This window comes from Trachurus trachurus (genome assembly GCF_905171665.1).
Source record: "Trachurus trachurus genome assembly, chromosome: 7".
Taxonomy (NCBI): Eukaryota; Metazoa; Chordata; class Actinopteri; order Carangiformes; family Carangidae; genus Trachurus; species Trachurus trachurus.
In genome coordinates, this window is record NC_139901.1 from 5102576 (window position 1) to 5127524 (window position 24949).

The following is a 24949-nucleotide window of genomic DNA, read 5'->3' on the forward strand; positions in this document are numbered from 1 at the left end:
GCGTTTTGGAGTTGTTGGATTGTGTATTTGATGAGTTTGATGAGGGAAACCAAGAAATACCATTAACCTCCGTAGCGTAGCTCTGAGCAGCTCGCGGCTCTGCTCCGCCGTTCTAAAGATATCTAGCACCAACAATTAAAGGTAACAACTCCTACTCCTAAGACTATAGGGATTATGGCAATGGGCCAATTTGCCAAAATGTTGAACTATCCCTTTAAAGGTAGGGTTGGAGATCTTATTCGGAACATTTTTTAATAAATTGTTTTAAATCCTCTTCCTCATCCTGGGTTTCTGTCTTTTTCTAATGTGACACTGTCCATCCAGTACTTGATATAGGACGGTATGGTCTCGGTCTTGATGTTCAATTACATCCCAGTCAGTGCATGCAAAGCAGTCCTGGAGCTGAGAAGATACATCAGGCTACATCAGAGACGTACACAAAGACTCCGAAAAGACTTCCTGACAATGTGACAAGATGTCGAGGAAAAAAAAAAAGAATGACTTGAAAATGTCAGACAATCCCTCTGCATTCAGAGACATCACCTGCTCAACACGTCGTCGGAGAGAAGAAGCCTCCTCGTGAATTCATCATCGGCTCATTTTTCCGAGAGCCTCTCTGAAAAGCGAAGTCGGACAGATCCCACCGTCAGATAGCTTCCACGGCTCTAATATGAAACCTCTTGTTCTTCCATTCCTCCGGCGCCACAACAAAGAGACGTAGGCTAACCAGTAATTACAGTGCAGAGATTATGTGGTAATTGAAAACGAGGTAATGCGAGCTGGTGATGATAGTAATTGAAAATGAATTAAGGGTAGATTAAAATAAAGTCTCATTTGATCGTTCGTCAGAGTCGATTCATCCTCGTTGCCGTGGTGAAGTAAGTTCACAGGATGGCTCCCCATCGTCCACATCTGCTGCCTTTTGGATATGAGCCATTGAAATCAGTCTTTTTTTTCACACTTAGCCGTGTAGCAGTATTAGCCACCAGTCTTTTTCTTCATACATAACCTGCCTTGACTTTTTTTTTTTTTTTTCTTCAGAAACTACCAGAGCTTTGCTGATTTCACTATCCTGTAATTACGGGCCATTTCATTTTGAATAATAATGTTAACAGCCAAGTAAAACCTGAACCTCCGCCAACTCTTGAGTGTTTGACGTTTTCCTGCTGATTCATGTCCGGTCTTCGCAACAAAAAGCTGCATTAAGACGCCGCCTTTTTATCATTCATCTGCTCCACATGGATGTGCTTTATTAAATTGGACCCTGAGAGACGCACCTGTCAATCACTTGACATGACATGAGACTGGGAGCTTCCCCCACAGCAGCACAGAAATTAAACATTAAATAAATTAAAGTAACTAGGAGTAAATTAGTTACCAGTTAACAAGCTTTAGAAGCTAGCAGGACAGGGTCTTGAATGAACAACACTGGGTCAGAAAGCTCAAAATATACAAGTTTTTGCATCAGTGGATGAAAAAAGGTCAGGTTGGACCTGCATGGCTGTGATTGGTCACTTAACCTTCCTCAACTTTCTCAACACCGTCAATGCAACACAACAGAGCCACAGTGCAGTTCACCAGTATGATAGAGTCTCAAGCAGAGTAAATGAGAAGCAGCTCGGCTGTGGAGAAAATAAGTATTGAACGCGTCAACATTTTTCTCAGTATTTCTAATGTAACACAACCCAGACAATCCACACCTAGAAAGAAATCAAAACATTTTATTGAATCGTGGTTTGGAAGTCTTTCTGTGAAGAGCAGGGACTCATTTAACCAAGTGGTGAAACCCTGATCCCGGTGCCCTTCACAGACAGGTAGCAGCTTCTATTTTAAATGACAGTCTGCAGCCTTTGCACAAAGAGTTTCAGTTTTTAGTCTTTTAAAAATAGCTTTGTTCCAGCTGCTATCACACTGATGAACAAGCTATAAGGAAGCACTGCACAACCTCTCTCTAGGTTTTATTCATGAATTCATTTGCAGTTGATTTATTACATGTTTTATTAGATGTCTATTTATTCATTATTAATGTATTTATTAGATATTTTAGCTTCTTGATTAGCACCAGAACACTTTTCTACTTCATATTGATTTTAATTTTATTTTTGATTTAATTGAAGCTGTCTGAAGTGGACGCTTTACACTTTCTTTCTTTCTTTCTTTCTTTCTTTCTTTTTCTGCTGTAGAGCAAGTTTACCTACGAACAGTAAAGTGACCTGAACGTGACCTCCAGCACACACAGGCTTTTCAACATGCCTGATTGATTCATACCAATGTCAGATCAGAATCAGCATCAGCCTTTATTTTGTCACTATAACACAGCACAACACTGTACTAAAGTATAGCGAAATTACATTCAATCAACCTGTCCGTACAAATACAGCATACAACACATACAATAAGACAGGATGACTGGGCGATAAGAGGGGGGAGAAAAACAAGAGGAGGCGAGGTACTGTATGTGAGAATCCAGTCTTCCATTAGAACAACTGAGACACTAACACATTCAGCACTAAAACCTGCTTTTCCATCCAGAATTGAGGAGTCCGTTAAGGATTCCTTCAGCCATCTGTAACCGCCTATCTCCTCAAAGTGAATCCTTTTATCTCACGCGCCATGACAACAGCAGCAATATCATCTCTTTTTAGAAACACATGAGTGTGGCGTGAGATGAGTCGTACGGATGAATCTGTGGCGGTCGGAGTGGCAGTTGTTCCTCTGGATGGAGGTTTTAATGACGCAGCTCCCTGGATGTCTTGGCTGTGTACAGACACGTGTGTGTGTGTGTGTGTGTGTGTGTGTGTGTGTGTGTGTGTGTGTGTGTGTGTGTGTGTGTGTGTGTGTGTGTGTGTGTGTGTGTGTGTGTGTGTGTGTGTGTGTGTGTGTGTGTGTGTGTGTGTGTGACTGCTTCCAGTTATTGTCGGCGTGTGTAGTAGTGGTTCTGGCTGGCTGCCTGGCTGCAGCGAGGAGGCTAATCCAGTATGATGAGCCCAGGGAAACTCCTCCTGCGAGAAGCGTCTTTAATAGACAGATATGGGTCAGCGCTGCCACATGGACTCTGACAGGAGCTGCAGAGATAGTGGTGTAGCCTTTTTCTTTTACTTCTAAAATAGAAACAGTGGGATACCCTGCAGTGTTTCATATGATTGTGCACTGATAGCAAAAAAAAAAATTCAGTTGCTTTAAAGGGAAACTTAACGCAGCTTCCTTACATAATTAAACCTGCATCTCAGCTGCAGAATCAACTCACGGTGGTTTTACATGCAATTTGTCGTCAGGCAGACGAGGCACGGTGGTGTTTGCAGTCGGTGCAGTCAACACTGATTGATATTCAGTTTGTAAAAGCTTTTCCATTTCCTGTTTGAAACAGCTGTGGATGGTTCTGTCTGCGGGGGGAAATGGATGTGTATGTGTGTGTGTGTGTGTGTGTCTCATGTTCACAGAGGCCAAAACAGTTGTCAATCAAGAGAAAATAGAAAAAGGAAAATGCTGTAGATCGGAGGAGGATGTCTTCGCTCACACAGACACGGTGAATAAAGATCAGTGAAGCTGCAGAACAGCAGAACAACGGCTGCAAATCCAGCAACATGCACACAGACGGTCTGTGGTGTGTGTGTGTGTGTGTGTGTGTGTGTGGCCTTTCTGTCTTTATACTGCATCAGGTCAAAAGAAAGCTGACTTCGCTTTATAGTGGTAGAATAACTGTGTAGTTGTAGTGAAACTTCTTCAGGGAATGTTTGATTGACATCTTTATTATATCCCCAGAGGGAAAATTTAAATAGTCACCATTGCGTTAAGAAAACACACAGGCTACACAAACACAAGTGTGCAACAATTAGACATACAGCGTTCTCAAGTTACAATCCACGTGGGCAATAAAGTGGTGACTGAGACACAGTGCTCTTACAGGAAAGTGTGTGTTACAATTTAGAAAAAAAAAAGAAACAACATTTTTTAATCACAGCATTGCTGTTCTGGCCCTCTTTAGTGTATACACAAGGTATTTATAGAAGACACTATTCCTTTTTTTTTTTTTATAGAAATATGTTTATTGATTCTCAAGAAAAAAATAAAAGAGAGTGAGAAAAAACCTAGAAATAAGAACACATAACAAAGATTGCACAACATACTGTACAGAACACAGCACATCATGGGTTACAGTACAGCAATATTCCATGGTCATAGTTAAGACTGGTACTATAAAAACATCTAAGAGCTGAAAATAATAAATGAATCAGGTAGACATAAACAGAATCACATACTCTTTGCACTGTGAGGCTTTAAGGAATAGCCAATGTCTATGAGCTCTCATTTTTAAGGTAATTCAGCACCGTGTCCCATTACATGTCTTATCAAACTTATCTCCTCTGTCTTCGTCTCTAAAGTGTTAGACAGTTCTTCCAACCACAAACTATATGTAGGCACAGAGTCCATTGGAAGACACTATTTCAGTCAGACAATTGTGGAACAGGCTTGGCTTTCTTTTTGCGGAAGTGGATAACTAACACTTTGGTTTTACTGACATTCAGGATTACACCTTCCTGGTGTAGCACAGAGCTGAACCACCATGTGATCCTGGCTTGTTAGCAGTGAGAAAATCGATTTTTTTTTAACCCAGCCCTATAACTGTAGAGAATATGTGACTGACACATTTTTTTAATTTTTTTTATATTATTTATTTAGTTTTTATAACATCCGTAATGCCTGCCTGTCACACTCTCCTGCAGCAGAGCACCTCTCATCATTTCCTGGACACTTTCTCACTGTTACATGTGAACTGTTGAATTATACATCGTCTTATGACGTGGATGTGAAACAGGCAGGAAATATGACTTATAATTTTTTTTCTCTTTTGTGTTGTTTCTGTGTGTGTGTGTGTCATTGCCACTGCCATGCTGTCATGTGCCTGTCAGTCTACCTGTGTGTGAAGTGCATCCTCCTGTCGGAGCAGCAGCAGCAGCACTGACACCACTCTGCTTGGTCTTAGCTGCAGTGTCACTGAGCTGTTTGCTGAACTCATTCATCTGCTCAGCGTTTGCAAATGTTTATGTGAGTGATTAAAGGCGTTTGGAGCAGCCAGGCGCTTTATATATGCTGATAACAGATATTAACGTGTGTGTGTGTGTTTGTTTGAGTGAGTGAGAATGACTTACTAAAGAGAGTGCAGAGGACAGAGGTTTGTCTTGATGTGCTGTGACAGCCCAGTGTCCCTGAAGACGATGTCCATTTTGGATATCGTGGAAATACCGTGAGCCTCCGTAGCGTAGCTCTGAGCAGCTCACGGCTCTGCTCCGCCGTTCTAAAAATAGCTTGCACCGACAATTAAAGGTAACGAACCTACTCCTAAGACTATAGGGATTATGGCAATGGGCCAATTTGCCAAAATGTTGAACTATCCCTTTAAAGCAGGAGATCAGAGTCCACCACGTCCCGTTTCTGTCCTGTAGTCTTTATTACAAACAATAACCATCAGGCGTACACATCACACACATCTGTAGCTATTGCTTTTTGATAATATGTCATATTTTTGCATGCACATTTTGAAACAAGATTATTAAAAGGGTCAAATGATGTTTTTAGAACGGCAAACGTGGTCGACCTAGCTTTGATTTTAGTTAGAAGAGACACGCTGTCTTTCTTATTTTAGAGGATATTTCAGTCATAGGGAGAGAGACAGGAGATTTGGGGAGAAAGAGGTGAACGGGAGGTAAAGGGCTTGTAGCAACTCAATACGTAATAACAGCCAATAACGTAATCATTTTGGCCTTTTTAATTGTAATAATGCTGTAAAACAATGTTTGAGCCAATAACGTAATTTTTTTTCTTTTTTTTTTACATTATTGGCTGGTTATTACATTATTGGCTTATTAAAAAAAAAAAAAACTTTTGACATTGTAATAACTAGGGCCGATAATGTACTATATGTTGTTTTTATTATTATTTTCAGGGCAGGAGATATCACAGTTGTTGCCTGTATCTCATCCACAATGAGAAGCAAATTCCTGCCATGCTTCATGATAAATGTGATTTGCCTGGCCATTTCTGTTTACAAACGGAGGAAGTAAGCATAGTAGGCTATCAACAGCCTCATTGATACACATCCAGTTGTAACATATTGACATCTTCTTCCCTTAGAATAAAAGAATTAAAATGATACATGTATTATTACATTATCAGCAGCAGTTATTATATTTTCAAAGGGGGTTTCAATACTAGGCCAATACCATAATAACCAGCCAATAATGTAATAATAAATCATTACATTATTACATTATTTGCTCAAACATTTTATTGGCTTTATTCTATCTAAAATGGCCAAAATGATCACATTATTGGCTGTTATTAAGTTTTGGGTTGCTACAGGGCCCTGAGCTGCAAGGGAGGAAGAGGTCCATGTGGCAAACACTGTAACTCTGACTGTGAGCCATAATAATTAAGCCTAAATTAGAACATTTCAACATTAACTTGAACTTTTATCAGGTAACAATGATCCTCCGACCTTATTTTAAGACTTATTTCAACTCAAAACCACAATCTTTCCCCTAAACCAAACCAAACCAAACCAAGACTGCTCCTTGTGTGTTTATTATTGTCACCGTGAAGGTCCAGAGCTCTATTTCTGTGATGCAGTACAGTAAATGACCCTCGCGCTTGTTCAGGTTGGAGGGCTTCTTTTTCGATCTGCAGTTTTATCACTGGAGTGTTTTTATCCTCGTGCGATGTTTATTCTCCACAGACGACCAATGTAGCAGCTGTAGAGGTGTTATAGCTGTTAGCCCAGTCACAACACTGTGTGTGTGTGTGTGACATTCACACTCTGGTCTCCAAAAGTCAATTCATTCTGTTAGAGACTTCAAAAATAAAATCATCACGCTCTGGGATCACCACAAGCTGAGCACACCTCCACCTGAAATCCATTCTTTCTCTTTGTAACCACAGTTTCCTGCCACTTCTGATAATTCACATCATGTTCATGTTTTATATCGAGAAATACGCGTCTGCTTCTGTCTGATCAAATGGAGGTCGAATCTGTTCCTGGAAAGTTTTTTTTTTTTTTCATTTATTGATCTAAACACTTTTGGTTGCTGGTGTTTCCCACGAGGACTGTTGCACTTTTTATTTCCAACATCTCTGGGTTGAAGTGAGCTGGAGGGAAGAGTGTTCTGAGTTTAGAGGAAAAGAAAAAAACATCAGAGTGTGATGTGGTTGCTTCCAGTGAGGCCTGCAGGCAGCGCTCGCTGCACTGAAGCAGTCGGCATGTTGTGTTTGATTTGCCCGCCCGCCCGCCGCCTCTCTGCCTCGCGTTTCTTGTTTTCCCTCTGATGTTTGGGTTAAACCGGCGGAGCAGCTGTCACGGCTGCTCCCGCGGATGCCGACACTGACAAAGCGGTAAATAAAAAGATTAGAGATGACTTAAAACAGTGGGTAAACACGGTTTCTTTCACGGCTAATCTGAGTTTAGATGATGGAGGATTATTGACTGAGTCTTCCTGCTTTCCAGGGGTTCTGCTGTCTGCATCTACTGCCAGTCATGTTGACTAAAAACAAAAGTTTTCTCTGTTTCAGATGTTGTCTTTTTGTTTTTTAATGGCCTAATGTTGGGGATCTAACCCCCATTTTTCAATATACTCCGTCTCCGTTCCCACTCTGTTGTGGTTTAACTCCAACTGATGGAGCAACAGATTACTTTGCCTTTCTGAGGTTGCGTAGCTGACTGACTTTACTCCGTGATTTGTCTTAGGCTACTTTATTTTACTTTCTGTTTGTGTTCTTGTTAAACGGACGTGTTGTATCATAAAATATTGTAGTTTTCCACCTCCATGATTAAAGGGGCAACGAGGAGTTTCTATTTGGTTATAAAAAAGTCTCAAGTTAATGTGGATGAATCTTCGCTACCCACACTTGTTAATGACTCCATTTTCGATAAATATATCGTTTTGTCTCTATCGTTATTTTGTTATTTTAATTAGGCTAATGGTGGAGATGCTGGTCGAGCCGACCAGCGTTTCCTTACTTTCGGTTTTGCGGACGCTCATGAGAATAACGCCGCCGTATTGCCGTTTATGGTCGGAACTACGACGGTAACTGAACCTCTTTGAACCTCTGACTTTAATTCTTGATGAATGAAAACATGAGTCTGTCTTGCGCCGGTCAAAGAATTTCACGCTGCGTGCGGAGGCTCATAAATGTAGTGTGAAAATGCTTCGCTTTTTCAAAACTCCTCGTTGTCCCTTTAATCTTTCTTCATCCACGACGTCCTGTAGGACTTTCTGACTGATTGATGACTTGTTGCTTGAAACTAAAGCAGGGTAGTTACACAATGAAAGTGACTCTTATCTTTGGCGCAACAAAATTATTTAATAATTATTATTATTATGACACCACATCCTGTTTGAGGCCGTGACAGACGGGGAGCACGACAGAGTTGGGCACGACTTGTCGCTCCGGGAGGCGACTAGCTTCTCGCGCAGGTTCGAAATATTCAACTTCATTGGTTGCCCCACCTCCTGTTGCTCCTGGGCCAGGGACAACAAATTAATGTGACCAAGTCAACCTTATCGCTTTGGTATGTTCATATAAAGGGGAACTATGCAAGTCCTGTCGCTTTTCCGCTGTTTTGCTAACCCTCCTCTCAGCCATGTGCATTTGTTTTTAAAGAGGCCGGTGAGAAATCAATCCATGGAGCGGTGGATAAAGTTACTGTGTAGTCTTATCTGTCATAAACAAGAGATTACGAGTTACGGGGCGCGTTTGTGTGGCGGTGCTGCAGAGACGAGATCTGGGACATCGGGTCGGAGGCTCTGATCTTGGAGGGTTATTGGTTTTCAGCCAAGAGACGCTAGAAGGCAGAGAGCCTCCATTCTCCCTGGAACAAGTTAAAAGTCATTTATTTAACACACAATTACTCCGAAGCTGTTTCATTGAGGTAAAAATGTAGCATTGCTAAGGTAAAAACCCTGCATAGTCCCTCTTTAATGTTGACAAAGTGATGATTTGACGATCAGGAGTTTATCCATTGTGTTATATTTTGAAATTTACCGGATGCTGTATGCGTTGGACTTCCTGTGTGGGACGAACTTATCAAAAACTACAAACTAACAAACCGATCGACGTGGATTAATGTGTGATAGCTGTGTGATCCGGCAAAAATAGGCCTGGCTGTGTATTTCCCGTGTGGAAATGCTTGACTTGAATGGGAGCGGACTGCTCCGGCATGCACAACGGAGAGTACGGAGTACGTAACAGAGCCACTGTGTGACTCTCTGCCTCTAGGAGAGGTTTTTTATGACACCTTCGCAAAACATGTTTCAACACCTCCACATCAATACACCTGATATCAGCATCAAACAGTCGATGTTCATGTTCTGATGTGTTTTATTGACTGATACCACCAGCTGAAAAGATCCTCATGAGGCTGGGTCAAACTAAGTGGAGATTATTTCCTGAGTTCGTACCATGCACGGCACGCCGTCTGTTTAGATCTACAGAGACGGAGCTGTACACACTACTACACTAATGTCCTCTGATTACTCATTAGTACCATGACTAAACTCTACTCCCGTCTGCTCTCTCCTGGTGCAGGATGACAGTTCACTGAGCAGTGAGGAGGAGGCAGAGATGAGCGAGCCCACATGGCTAGCAGCAGATCTGGGAGCGGCGTCTGACCTGAGCCCTCCGAGCCGAGGAGAGAGGATGCGCCAGAGTCCTCCCAACGCACACAGCAAGGAGGACGACGGTAAGTGGACGCTGCCGTTAATCTCTTTATTTGCCCACCGTCTGGTCTTCAGGGGAAATATCTGGTCTAGATACATTTGCAGTGGAGTGCTTTAATTGTTTTCCCCATTACTTGAGTTGTCATTCACCGTGTGACAGAGAGCAGTGGTGTGTTCTGATGTGACGGAGAATCACTGAGACCTTTCTCCTCGGTGTTCACCTCTCTGACGTTTACCTCTCCATCAGCATCATGAACCAGGAGCACACAGCCTGAACCGACCAATCACAGCACTGCTCGTCTCTATGTGACCTCTCTGTGGTTTTAGTTGAGCCTTTTTTTTCATTTAGCATAAAGCATAATAATAATAATAATGATCGGTGTTGACATTATGCAGACTTTCTGATTTTGGAAGGTCGTCACATTTGCATTTCAAGGTCAGCTCTGTCCTGACGTCTTCAGAGTCCGTCTCTTCACACTGAGCTGTCACTCGTCTTCTTCCTCTCTGCCACCCCGTGTCCCTTTGTTTCCCCCTGTCCTCCCACATGTTCTCACTCTCTTCTACCTGCCGCTCACTCTCCTCTCCGTCTCCCTGGCTTCTCCTCTCCTGCTTCTTGCTGCCTGTCACACTCCTCCTCCTCCTCCTCCTCCTCTATCTTTCTCTCCATCTCTCCCGCTGCGATGGGCTCTCCCTTTGAAGGCAGCCGTATTGTTTCATAATGCTGCAAGGATACAGCAATTACCTGCTAATGTAACAAGTGTCGGTGTGTGTGTGTGTGTGTGTGTGTGTGTGTGTGTGTATGAGACCAATCCCATGCATATTTGAGTTGCACTGCAATACACTGACAGGACCCAGTACTGTGTCAGTGTGTGTGGATGTGTCTGCACGTATCACCTTTAAAGTGTTACTGAGCAAAAGCAATAGTGAAGCAGCGCAGTGAAACAAGTCTAGTGTGTGTGTGTGTGTGTGTGTGTGTGTGTGTGTGTGTGTGTGTGTGTGTGTGTGTGTGTGTGTGTGTGTGTGTGTGTGTGTGTGTGTGTGTGTGTGTGTGTGTGTGTGTGTGTGTGTGTACAGTGCCAGGCAGGAGTCAGTGCTCCAACCATCTCCATCAAGGCCTTCCCCTCTAACCCTGCTGCTCCTCCTGCTCTGTGTTTCTGCTCCATGAGGGAAGAACTACCAATTTTATTTTATTTTTTTTGATGAATCATCCAAAAACCAAAGGCATTATTTTTCTGATTATATTAATTAGAGAAAAACAGCATTCATTCAATTCCTTCTTTAAAAAAAACACCGAATAGCAACTGATGGATTATCAAAACAACCAAATCAGCTTTTAAAATCATCCTACTACACATACAGTGCTGTATGTGTGCATAGACTGTGTGACTGTCCCCTCAGCTTTTAATGTATCATGTGATCTCAACGATTGAGCTCTTACGGTATAAGTTTGATATTAAACCAATGATTAAAGATACGCGTACATAACGATCAACACATACCCAACCTTGAGATTCCATTAAGACCAGAGCGAACACACCACAGCAGCCGTTCCATCCAGCTATAATGGCCGTGCTGCATTCACGTCACAGGGTACAGGTCATGAACATGAGCATCAGAGTGGGAAAAATCACTCACAGTAGTAATGTCCTCACAAAAAACGTTAAATCTATTCAATTATAAAGGAATGACATGACTGATAATAGTTCTTATACTCTTATTAATACTTGGAGGACCCGTCATTTAGATAAATGTGACATTTCTTACAATATCTCCAATTATGAATTTCCCTTCGGGGATTAATAAAGTAATTCTTATTCTTATTATTCTTACTCGTATTGATAATATCTGTAGAAATGTGCAAAGCCTCCTGTAGCAGCAGTTCAGAGTAAACATGATCCAATATTAAAACCACACACAATCTATGCAGCTATTTCAAAAGAGCCATATTGTTGACGCAGTCTGTTTGTATCTTATTAATGAACCGCTACATGTATATGTACCATGAAAAAGATAGCCAGGTTATTATGAGCCTATTCCTATTTATATATTGCGACTACAGGAGCAGCAGAAATGACACATGGATGCACCCAACTAACAGCTAGTCAAGTGCTGGATATAGACTGACTCACATATACCAGTGATGTACTGTAAAGTGGAAAAAAGTAATTTTCTTTAAATGAAAAGGACATTTACTAGTTGAATGTGTGAGATGAGAAGAGGAGGAGGAGGAGGAGGAGGAGGAGGAGGAGGAGGGTGAAGGGGGCGGATGAAGCTGCAGCTGGGGGATGGGGGTGAGGGAGAAAGCTGCTAGATTAGGTTGAGAGAACGAAACTGGCACGAGATGAGATAGTTGGAGAGGATGGCATCATGGGAAGGTGGAGGGACGGAGGAGGCCAGCTGAAGCGTGCGTGTGTGTGTGTGTGTGTGAGTGCAGTGGATGGCAGAGTGTATAAGGGCTTGTCATTATAAGGTCACTACACGTTGTATAGAAGCCAGAGGAGGGTTGTAGGCGTCCAAATGCCACAACACTCAGAGGAGCTGAGAGGCAGAGTTGAAGTGGCTTCTCTGCTCAATTAAAGTCCAATCTGAGGAGAGCGGCAGGCAGCAGCCTCCTGTCAGTCCTCTAATGCACAGAGTGTTAGTAATGCATAAAGCTAAACCTTTTTTTTTTTTTTAGTTTGGTCTGGTTGAGTTGAAAGCAGATATATGGATCAGTGTAAAATCACAATATGCTCATGGTTCCCAGGTGATTTTTTGTGTGTGTGTGTGTTTTTGAAGATGGAAATGTGATGGAAGGTACCAGGGAAAAAAAGAAAAAGATCTGCCTCTAACAAGATCAATAAGTTGCTCTCTCTGCTTGTTTTTCATATTTAAAATAAACCCTAGACTTGAAATCCGTCTTAATCATCACCTATGGGCTTCTAGTCCTTTGTGGTGGTGGCTGTGTCCGCAGCGCCCCCTCCCCCCGCCTGTATTTTGGTCTTTTGCTTTGTTTTGTTGTGCACTGGCTGGAGAGTCGTGTTTTCTCTCCAGCTAACGACAGAGCTCATGTGAAGTTCCGTGCAGCACGAGTAGGAGGGCTGCTAGACCTGCTAGCTGTCCCGGCTGCTAGCGGCGGATGCTATCTGCCACCGCTAACACCAGCTAGCTCAACGCTAACGTCCGCTAGCGGTGGCGGCTAGCGAAGAGCTGCTAGGACTCGCTTCCCAGCTCACCACAGCGGTCCGCCATAGATATATATACTGACTAGATGCCGCGTTCCCAGGCAACTCTATTGAGTGGAATGCGTCAACGCGGCTGCCAACTTACTACGGGGTAATACAGTATAAGCCCCGTCTACTTACTGCACTAGTCAACAGAGGCAGACGTCTATCAACCATTAAAATCACCATAACTCACTGAATATTCAACTGATTTTCAAGCCGTTTGGTTTATTACAAATGTCAGACATATATTTATGATACAACAACAAAAAAACATTTTTTGAAAAATGTTTATAACTTTTTTTTTATGTATTAAACATACACTTACATACTCAGACACACACCCACATGCATAAATACACTGAAATTTGTTCTACAAGGGTCTGACCGGGTCTGACTGCTTGTCAGACGTGTATTAGCCTATGGTCAGAAACCCCGTATCAAGATGGCGGCGCTATTGACGTACACTGAGAAGCAGAAGGCGGCATCTATATCTATGAACGGTCCGCCTACTTGTTGCAGCACAATTCTCGAGGTTCCCATTGTTGGTGACGGCTGGGTATCGGTCCGCTTCTCCAGCACTTCACTCGGACTGTATTTCCTTTCCTTTGCGGTCCTGACAACTGCTGCTGTCAGGGGCAGGAGGCTGCACAGTTGAGCCTGAGAGGAGGGGCCCAATTTGAATGTTTTGTTTACAAACTGCAACGAGCAAAACTCCAGATTCTACCTTTAAAGTAAAAGTTGAAATAATACAAAGTTGTTTTGCTGTGTTTTCCCTGCACTGAAAGCCCTTTAAACTCTCAGCACAAGGGCTGGGGTGTGGGTGGGGGTGGGGCGTGGCAGCAGCAGCTCTTTCCTCCTGGCAGCAGGGAGATGGATGGAGATGGAGGAGCTGCTGCTGCTGCTGCTGCTGCTGCTGCTGCTGCTGCTGCTGCTGCTGCTGCTGCTGCTGCTGCTGCTGCTGCTGCTGCTGCCTGGGTTTGAACACGCAGCCAAAGAGCTTGTGGTTGATCTGAATCCCAGAGTTAATATCAGGTAGGTGTTTTCCTAACCAGCAAGCTGTCAGGGCATTCAACTGGAGTAGGCAGCTCATTTCCGCACAGCAGATGGTACACACACACACACACACACACACACACACACATGTCCATGTCCAACTCAACTCAGAAGCAGCCAGTAAATCACTTTTAAGAGCCTCTGACCGCCACCTTGCTTTCCTTCCTTTCTGCACCACTCACTCAACAGTGACAGCTGAAGTGAAAAGCTTTTATTGTGACAGGCCCGACTGGCAGTTTGAAGCCTGTGGCTGGCGGCGGCGGACTGATGCGTTCAGGAAAAGCTGGTGTTAAAAAGTTGCATTAAACAGTTAGCGGCCTCACAGAAGATTATCAAACCTTTCTAGAAAATCACTACCTGAGGCAGGGGCCAAAAATATCTCACTGAAGGATCTAACCCACTGAATGCAGACAATGGCTGGGCGCAATAGCTATACAGCATACATCAGCTGCTTCTCCGTTAGATTAGTTTTGGGGCGACAGCAGTGTACTGTATAGTGTTATAGGAGGTTGCATTCAGAGCCCCATATTCCCCTCTGGGCCACCAAGCATCGGCTTGATTGTGTGTCTCTGGATGGCGAGCATCATGCATCTATATTTGACAAAAGTTGTCATGGTTATGGAGTTATTTTGTTTGTCTGCTGTCTCTTTCTACACAACATGAAGCTGCATGAATGTGTGTGGGATGCATTTTACTCTCTATCTCTCTATTTCCCTAAATATGAACTAGTGTGACTTTCAGTGATGGGAATAACGGTGTTAAAATAACTACTTTTTCAGTAACCATTCATCAAAAAAGTGACCTTTTCCCTTGTTATAACGCCATTACACCCGTTAAAGTGTTCGTTATGTAGCCTACACATTTTTTTTTTCAGTTCATCAACTAGTTTGTTTACCTGGAGCTAACCAACTCACTGCAGTATTCCTCCGCACAGGCAGGCTCCGTGACCTAGCTGTCTGTGCGGAGGAATACTGAGTGAGTTCCAGATAAACGGGAGGTTATGGTTAGGAGGGTAAGTCCAAGTAAGTTGACATATTTGAGCATTTTATAAAAAAGAATGCAATAGTTCTGGTTCTTCTCCTGGTAATAAGTTACTTTTATAATGTAGTAATTCAGTTAAGTAACATGCCCAACACTGGTGACTTGTTCTGCTCCATGAGATGATCTTGCTGAACGATGTGGGTTTCAAATTGAAGTGCTGGTGGGGAAGCCAGAGCCAGGGGTGACTCCAGCTGTCGCTGAGAATTTATTCAGCTGAGTCTAAAGGATTCAACCTTGGACAGAGCTCATAGTGGAGCTGGAGCTGGAGCTGGAGCTGGAGCTGGAGCTGGAGCGGGGTTCACCAGACCTGCTTGCACTTGGAATAGTTTCATTTCATGGCGCTTATATATTCGGCAGCTTTCCGAGAGGGTGTGTGGGCATTTATGAGAGTGTGTGTACGTGTATGTGTGTGTGTTTGTACACCACATCTCTCTGGCTCCAAGGGTCCCTGCTCTTTGCACAGCCACGGTCTCTCAGTCCTGGCCAGCAAGGGCCCTCTCACCCCCCCCTGAAGCTCCAGAGAGACATCCACACCACATCCCCCCTCTGTGCTGCTGACCTCCCCGCCTGAGAGGCTCCTGTCTGCTGCACAGCACCGCTCAAGAGCCAGGCCTGCTTCTCCTGGAGCCTCTTGTTCAGTAGAAAGGGGGTTAGTGATAAAGAGGGCTTGTCAGAAGATGGAGATGACATTACAGGTCTTCTCCACGGGGGGATAGACTCAAGAGAGGGAGGGAGGGGGGTGGAAAGCACAGTGGAGAGGGTGGAGAGGGGAAGGAGAAGATGACGTCATGTGGGAAGGAGAGAGAAGAGGAGTGCATGGAAACAAGAGGAACAAAATGGCGGGGGATAGACAGGCCAATATATTGATCTGCTGACACACTGAGCTTGACATTGTCTGTGACGACTGATATTATAGATGTTCCAGTAAAGCTATGTTTCCTTCTTTTATTTCTAATGGAGGAATGACAAGAGGAGAGAGGAGAAGGCAGTGGGTCAAACAGCTCAGTGGATTCTCATCCTGACATCCCTGCATGCCTCCTGTCTCCTGCCCCCCCTCCCTCCATCTCCTTCCCTCTATCTCTACACATCCATCATTTAACAGGCGAGCTTTCAGCACTTCAGATCCCCAAAGATCGTTTTACACTAGCTTATACAGAAATTTAGTCCTTCTAAGCTTTAGGTAAATTTCTCATCCTCTCATCCGTGCCACCACTGTAACTCCCCCCCCCCCCCCCTCCTCCCTTTGACGCGCAGCATTATCTCCGCATTATTTAGAATTCTTCAGTACACCGTCTTCAGCATGACGATTCATGTAAATTGCGTCCCTTTTACTGTAAGCCTGATCGTCTCTATTACGAGAAAAGCAGAATAGAATATGGGATCTAGTGGTATTATCTGGAATACTGAGACGGGCATACAGCTAATCCCGAATAAGACCTTAAGCGGGATCACGGATATCCACACTGTGTATGAATGGATGCATGTACAGTACTTGACACAAGAAAAGAATATTGTCACTTGATGCTCTTCATCTTATCCATATCCTGCATCAGAAGAGAAGCAAAGGCAGACCAAAATGACGGACCTGTTGTCTGGTAAAAATGTTATGGTCAGGTGACCTTTAGTGGTTGTAATGCTGGTTGGGATGGTTAACCTTGTGTTAATTGTTTTAACCATGATGATGAAGACCATAACGTTTTCTTTTATTTTCTTTTTTTTTAAGCTAAGAGTGTTCAGATCTTGCTTATTGTGTTTTTTGAAAACTGAAAACTAAAGGAGCAGTTTACCCTTTCATCCCTGAGTGCAGTGTAGCTGCAGTGTTTTTAGTTGAACCTGTGGGGCAGGTGACGGGTTCGTGAAAGATGTTGCAGAAGGGAAATGGGCTAAAATGAATGGGTTTATTTTGGTGTTGTGTTGTTTAGTGCTAATCAGAACTGGAGCTGATTAATACCTGCATCATCTGACCCAAGTGTGAATGCTGATTCTTCACTTATCCGTTGCCTACATATTAGCAGGGTCTTAGCGGCTTCTTCGACCAGTGGAAAACACTACTACAGATTCAGCCTTAGTGTTTACAGTACTATTAAGTCTGTTATGACTTGCAGTGATTGTTAAAGTCCCCCTAAATAGGCATTTTAAAATTTGTAAAAATGCTCTTCTATGACTATTTTTTGATTAAAATTGCTTTCCCACAAAAAAGTTGTTTAAAAGAACTCCCAAAGAGGCTAAAAACACGTCTACTATTTCTCCCTCATTGAAAATTCCAGATTCTATGAATATTCATGAGTATGCAAATGAATCATGACTCGCCCCAGCCAACGGTGGTGCACGTTAGTGGGGGCAGGGGAAATGGAGGAGCGGTATCAAAACACGAGGTTTGCACCGGGATTCAAACCCAGGTCTATTGGTTGCTAGGGATTATGACGTATTAATCCCGACTGTTTGCTGAAAAACTGAATCCAACTTTTTCAGACTCTGGCTTTGAAACTGCATTTTCAAATCTAAAATGCTCAGTTGTGGCTACATTAGCGATTTGCTGCTGAAATGTCTTGTAGCAGAACCCAAACACTACACTGACATGATAATAATTTCAAAAAGTAAATTCTTGGTTTAGGGTTTTTTTTTTAGTAAACATGACATGATGGATGATATGCCAGTTTATAAAGACAGACAGGGCCATGCCTACTGTATGGAGTTCCTCAAAGCTTTATTCTGGGGCCTCTTATCTTCTACATGTGGCCTCTAACCAGCATTATTTACTTCTTTTTTTTTTTGTGCAGTATTAGACCTCAGATTAAATTTTGATGTTCCAAACTGTATTCATATAACAGGTGCTGCTTTTACTTTTTACAACAGTTGTTGAACACCTTGCATTTGTTGTTTTTTTCCCCTCAAATGTGAAATCAGATGGACAAAGTGTCAGAGCAGTGAGCAGGTGATCACACTGACAGGCAGACGTTGCAGGATGTAGATGATCATGGACAAACACACAGTTGTCTGTCAGAGATGCAGTCAGGTGAAGAGTCAGGCAGCAGGCCAGAATTCAGCCAGGCTGCAGTCAATACAGACACCAGGAGAGCAGAGTTTACCTCCCTGCTGCTCCCTCCTCAGGGATACACACACACACACACACACACACACACACACACACACACACACACACACACACACACACACACACACACACACACACACACACACACACACACACACACACACACACACACACACACACACACACACACACACACACACCCAGCCACTGGTAGGCTGTATGTCTAGAAATCTCTGCCACAGTCACACGCATGTACATACTCTACGCATACAGAGTAAACACACACACACACACACACACACACACATACATACATGCACTGGTGCTGTAGGCCAGTGGCCCACATCGTCTAATGTGTTAAAGCGGTGCAGCAGAGGAAAGTAGGACAGTGGGGAAACAAACGACAGGATGATTTTGATCCCCTTCCTCCTCCCTTCCTCATCATCCACCACCACCACCCCTCAACACCCACTACCCAGAGCCAAGAGGGGGGATGTGAGAAGAGGGGCAACGAGGAGGGAGAGGGTCTGAAATGCAGGATGGATAAAGGGATGGAGGTCAGGCATCCAGCTGAATTAGAGGGAGGAGAGCAGGGAGCACGGGATTAAATCATCCTCTCTGTCACTAGTAAACTGGATCCTACTGGACGGAGGCCAGCGCTCTGACACTGACTCACTTCAGTCGAATGAAACCGGAGCACTATTTTTCTTTACTTAAAACAAAACAAACTATCCAAACGTGTTTAAATCTGTTAAAAATAAAAGACGACTGACCCCCTTTCCCCTTGTCAGTCCATTTTGCCTTTACAGAGTACATGCAGACACGGGGGAGAAACAGTGAGCAGCTTGCCACCGCACAAACTGGTAAAACAGATCTGTCACATCTCCGCCCAGTTTTGTGTTCCAAGTTAAACTACAAAAACAGTGTAGCCACAAAAACTACAAAAACAGTGGCTGTTTAAGTAGGGGTGAAGGGGCGTTTTCATCCAAGTATTAATTGTGATTTACATCGATGCTAGTTGGAGCCAGAGCTGATAGTACCAGCATCTGTTCCTGTTTTTTTAAAGGGACAACAAGGAGTTTGTATTTGAGTCTCATATTAATGTGGATGAATCTACGTTAGCCACTTGTTAATGGGTCCATTTTCGATAAATATATTGTTTTGTCTTTGGCGTTATTTTTATTTAGTGATCGGCTCGCCCAGCATTTCCTACTTTCGGTTTCTCAGACGCTGCCCGGCGGGTCACGGGAATAACGCCGTCGAATCACCGTTTATGGTCGGAACTACGACGGTATCTGATCGTCTTCGAACCTCCGACTTTCATTCTCGATGAATGAAAACATTCTTGGCAAATGTTTTCGCTTTGTCCGTCTTGCGCCGGTCCAAGAATTTCACAGTGCGCGCGGAGGCTCATGGGAAATGTAGTGTGAAAACACTTCGCTTTCCAAAACTCCTTGTTGTCCCTTTAACCAGTGGGAAAAGGGTATAACAATCCAGCCATCAATAACCAGAACCAGAACCAGTTGCTGTAGCTTTGTCCAGTTCGTGTCAAGACCAGAGTTATAGTAACAAAGGCAGCACTGCTTAACCGTATGCTGGGATTAATGAAGAGAACAAAGGCAGTTAAATCTGTCTGCAGTGAGGAATATAGATATTATGTAACTGAGACGGCATCTGACCAACAAATACAGCCTGGTTCTTTTGGCTGACTTACTGTCACACTTTATCATCATTGCAGTCTCACTTATTGTGAGAGTGTCACATGTATATTGACTGGTTAGGCTCTGGTACAACCGTCTGTTCGGCAACTCAAGCCTCATTCTCTTTGTCTGAATGTTGAATGCGGCACCAGCTGAAATGTATGACTCAACTCGCTTCTTAATCCGTTATGAATAATTTTGATTTAATCAGATCTTTGTGAGGTTTTAAAAACTGCATTAAACAAAAAGTAACATACTTTGGATAAAAGTGTCCACGTGGCAATTTACTGTGCCCAGTGAACTTTACTTTTAAACGGTGTGTCACAGGAATATTCATCATGGAAATGGCTTATTTCTCCAGCAGGCACACCTCACACATACACACACACACATATACACACATACATATACACACAGTTTGTGGTCGTTGTGGTGACAACCTGCTGGAGGACCAGTGGCCAGCTTAATGGAAACAACATTAAAAATGCACATTAACATGTGACATTTACATTGTACAATTATTTTGTGCTTCTTTAACCAGATGCATTTGAATGTGCATATGTTGATATGATTGCATCATGTTATGTGTGTGTTGGATATGCACATTCATTATTTTGTATGTTTGCATATTTCTACATGAGGTGGTCTAATATAAATGTGTGCGTTGCATGTTTATATATGCCCTTACATGCTGTGTGTGTGTGTGATGCACTATACTACACGGGGTACAGTGGATGCTTAATTATTAACACCCCCCCTTCACGAGTCAAACTCAAATAAAGAGCTGTGCAATTAATATTACAAGCCCTCCATACGGCTCCTCAACACACACACACACACACACACACACACACACACACACACACACACACACACACACACACACACACACACACACACACACACACACACACACACAGAGGGAGTGAGGCTGGTAACTAGCCTAACAATTTGTTTTGCTTCCAGAAGTGAGCACCAGCTGTGACTAAGAACAACCTGTTGACATATTTATGTTTGTGTGAGTATGTTTTAGAGTGTTTGTGTGTGTCTGTGTGTGTGTGTGTGTGTGTGTGTGTGTGTGTCTCTGGGAAGTGCAATTAGCTGGTTGACTTGCAGTGGAGTGCAGTAGCCTCCTGCCTGGCTGTAATGAGGTCTGGAGCTGTGAGAGGCTGGAGCCTCCACAGCCTTTTCAGAAGTGTGTGTGACTAAACTCGATAAGCTCTGGAATCAGCATGACAGCACACACACGCTGCTTTTCTCCTGCACATCAGACGCTGGCAATTGTAGTCAAAGTGTGAAAGACAACGAGATTGAATCAGAGATTGGCCGCGTCGCTGTGTCCACTTTGTCATGTGGTTTGCAGCGTTTTGTGGGAGAACGATGCAACGTCAGTTTGTGGCAGCATTTTTAAATTTTCTGAGGGAACAGGCTCAGGCTACTGAACTGAGCATTCTGGGAAATGTAGACAATGGCTGTGTCCAAAATCACTCACTCCTCACTATATACTGTAGTGGACCAGTGGTTCTCAAACTTTTTTACATCAAGGAGCCCTAAACTGACACACGGACACAGGGAGCACCATTAACATTATCATCATTTTTAAACAAACACCAGAAATACACAAACAATTGTTCTGAGACTGAATAACATTACTTTTTTTAGTCAATGTATGGTCAATTTAGGGCCAATGGCGTGAAACTTTTCAAAAATTTAGAAAAATTTCTGGAAAAAAAATAGAATAGCCTGTTTCTGGAAAAAAAAAAAAAAAAAAGTGGTAAAATTTCAAGTTGGGGACCCCCTTGAACCCTCTCAAGGACCCCTGGGGGTCCCCGCACCCCACTTTGAGAACCACTGTAGTGGACTATTATAGTGACTACGCCATTTTTTAGTGCTGTCCGAATGGTTAGTGAGTATTAATATACCCCATATAGTGGACTCATAGTAGTAGTTTCCCCAAAAAGTGAACTGAACTAACTGAATTACTACATTATTAAAGTAACTAATTACCAGGAAAAGTAACTATTGCATTGCTTTTGTATAAAATGCTAAAATATGTCAAATTACTTGGACCTGCCACCCTGACCCCCTTAACCATAACCCTGACCTCCCGTTTATCTGGAACTAACTCACTCACTCAGTAGTCCTCACACAGGCAGGCTCCGCAACGCAGCGTCACGCTTCCTACGCCAACTAGTTTGACGGCTACTTGCATTACCAGCAATGGAAATGTTGCGATGGGCGGTGATTGCATTGCAAAACACAATTGGATCAGTATCAGGTATCACCCAATAAACTATAAACCCAGTTTTATGTATTGGGATTGGGACTGAAAAAGCTGGATCGGTGCATCCCATGGTCAGACTCCAAAGTTCAGATTCAATTGTTGAATTAAGCAAAATGAAAAGTAGTTCAGGTACTGATGGTTTCCCCGGTGATACCCAACAATTCCTAAGTCTCACTGAGTAGCAGCTAACTGCAGGTAACCCCTTTTAGTGAGCGGCACAGTATTGGCACAGTATATGAGATGCACAGCTTTTCACTTCATTTTTTTTTTCTCATTTATTTATTTATTGAGTTGGGACAATGCACATTCATCAACATTGATGCATTAAGCATCAGTGTAAATGCGCCGGACTTAGCACATTTCAGCTGTAGTCCCAAGGCAGGTTCCTAGACAACATAGACACAGAAGACTTTAAAACCTCGTGACGACAAATCAGACAATAGACAATTACAAAACAGAACACAGACAGACAATAGCAAGGCAAAACAGATGCTGACTGACAAAATAAAAACAGAAAACCCACTTTTGAAAGGACAGTAGAGTTAAATCAGAAAAAGTTGAGTACTTCCTTCAAATGTTTGTCTGCCCACGTTGCAGCTGGAGGCCTGGAGCAGCAGGGTTGGCTAGATTCATTCTTTTCTGATTTACAGATTTATAGAATTTGACATTGAAAACACTGAAATGTGTGTTTGTGTGTGGGTTGAACTCTACACTGCTACATACTGGCATCAATTTGAACCTCGCTGAGCAGCAGAACAACGTGCCCTCCACACACACACACACACACACACACACTTGTTTTTCTTCTTCAAGAGTCAGTGTTTTTCACATTCGACATCCTTCACCCTCCACCCTCTTCCTGCCATCTCCACCAACCCCCTGACCCAGTTTGACAAACTCTGGGAGATTCAGTGTGTGTGTGTGTGTGTGTGTGTATGAGTGGTTGGGGGTATTTAAGACCTTGGGTGTGTCATTGTGTGCTCTCTTGTTCTTTTATGGTTTGGAGGGTTGAGCATCCAAAGGTTGCTCAATAAAATGTGTCCCAATCTGAAATTTGTACCCATGTGTTATCAGCTAGCCCCCTCCCTGGAAACATAAAGCACACACACACACACACACACACACATACACACCAATAGGGGGAACAGGGGACCTGTCGGGCCAAGCTGCCAAGAGGGGTCTTATGTTTACACTTATTTTGAAAAAACAAACATGGAATATAAAATTTACTTTTAAGGTGTTTTACCATAATATTACTGAAAATGTGACTTTTAATTATTTTTAAAGAAATTGCCAAGAGGGGACTTGGATCTCTGAGCGACATTTACCTATCAAAGAGTGGACCTCCACATACTGCAGTGGAGCTGTCTGCACCCATTCATTCACCTAACGACCCATTCATTCACCTAATGAGTCCTTGTTCACAACAATGACTTTCTCAGTTTCTTTCAAAAATGGATAATATAACTTTAGAGTTATCATTACTTATTTTAAAGTCTCTGTAGTACAAATTGTATATAAATATATAATCATGGCCACATTTGAGAGTGAATATTTTTTATTGAATTGCATGCAGTTCAGAAGTAACATGACTGCATGCACTAATATCAAGTTCTGCAGTATAAGCAACAACATTTACTTTAAACCGGCTTTAATATAGATTAATTCTTTTTTCTTAACAAAGATAATTTGCCCGTCCGTCTTTACTCATCCATAAATGCGTTGCCTCTGTCATTCTAGCAGTCCAAGAGGGGATCTACTATCATCTCAATTTTAAATAGTCAAAATGCTCTAGACATTTGGTTTCAACCAATTAATAGGAAATAGGAATGCATTTTATTTATTGTTTTGCATTGCAGAAAAAAGGTCCACACTTGGTTCATATGGAATGACAGGGGTCCACTGTTGGCTGGTACATAATGACACAGGTTCCCACTTAGTTAGCATGGAGTGACATACGCACTCCATCATGTATGAATATGAAAGAAATAAGCAAAAGTGATCATTCTTAAGATATTTTTTTTTCATCAAAACTTAACACAAACATTTCTAATAAAGTAGCACCAATAATGTTTTCATTATTTTTAAATGTAGGGTGTACTACTGCAACACACATTTCTACAGTCTATTAATTTTTCCCCTACAAGAGTTTTATACTCCTTGACTGCATTTTTGTTATAGGAAAAAATATTTGAATTAAAACTAAGGGTTTTAGGTCATTTTAATGTACTTGCATCATGAATCTGTATTTATGAGGATGTATTTTATTTACTGTTTTACATTACAGAAAAAGGTCCACACTTGGCTTATATGGAATGACAGAGGTCCACTGTTGGTTGGTACGGAGTGACACACACACTCCAGCATGGGTGGATAAGCAGAAATGAGATAAATTGCTAAGTTTTAAGATACATTTTCAATCTAAATTTAATACAAACATTTGTAACTATTAATACACACAACAAACACACACAAACACATGCAAACACACATATTTAAACTAAAGTAGCACTGGTGAAGTTGTCATTGTAGTTTTTTTAAAACATGGAATGTACTGTGAAAACTCAATGGCAACCTATCAAGATACTTAAGGGAATATTTCAGTTATTGACATTTATGGCTCAACAATAAAACATGTATGGGAAAATAAAGGAGGCGCTGGGGGGTCATCAGTTTGTCTGAGATACAAGGGATAATTCTTCTAGAGGATCGATTAACCTCACTAAGTAATATGATATACCACTGCAACACACCTTTCTACAGTCTGTCAAGTTTTTGACTTACTGAAGTTTCATACTCCTTGACTGCCTTGTTTTCATGGGAAAACTACTTTAAATAACTAAACTCAGGATTCAACATGGTCTGATGGCCCAGAGCCACAAAGTGTTATTCTGTAGTGT

General features: G+C 42.6%; 1 protein-coding gene across 1 annotated transcript in view; it reads left to right on the top strand.

The window, feature by feature from the left end:
* Nucleotides 1–24949, top strand: part of LOC310989284 (nucleolar protein 4-like) — a gene marked incomplete at both ends in the record, with an annotated part of 205995 nt that overhangs the window by 108803 nt on the left and 72243 nt on the right. Inside the window, one exon of the mRNA XM_083976295.1 lies at nucleotides 9580–9733. Coding sequence (XP_083832421.1) covers nucleotides 9580–9733 — 154 coding nt within the window. The remainder of the gene's footprint in view (nucleotides 1–9579; nucleotides 9734–24949) is intronic.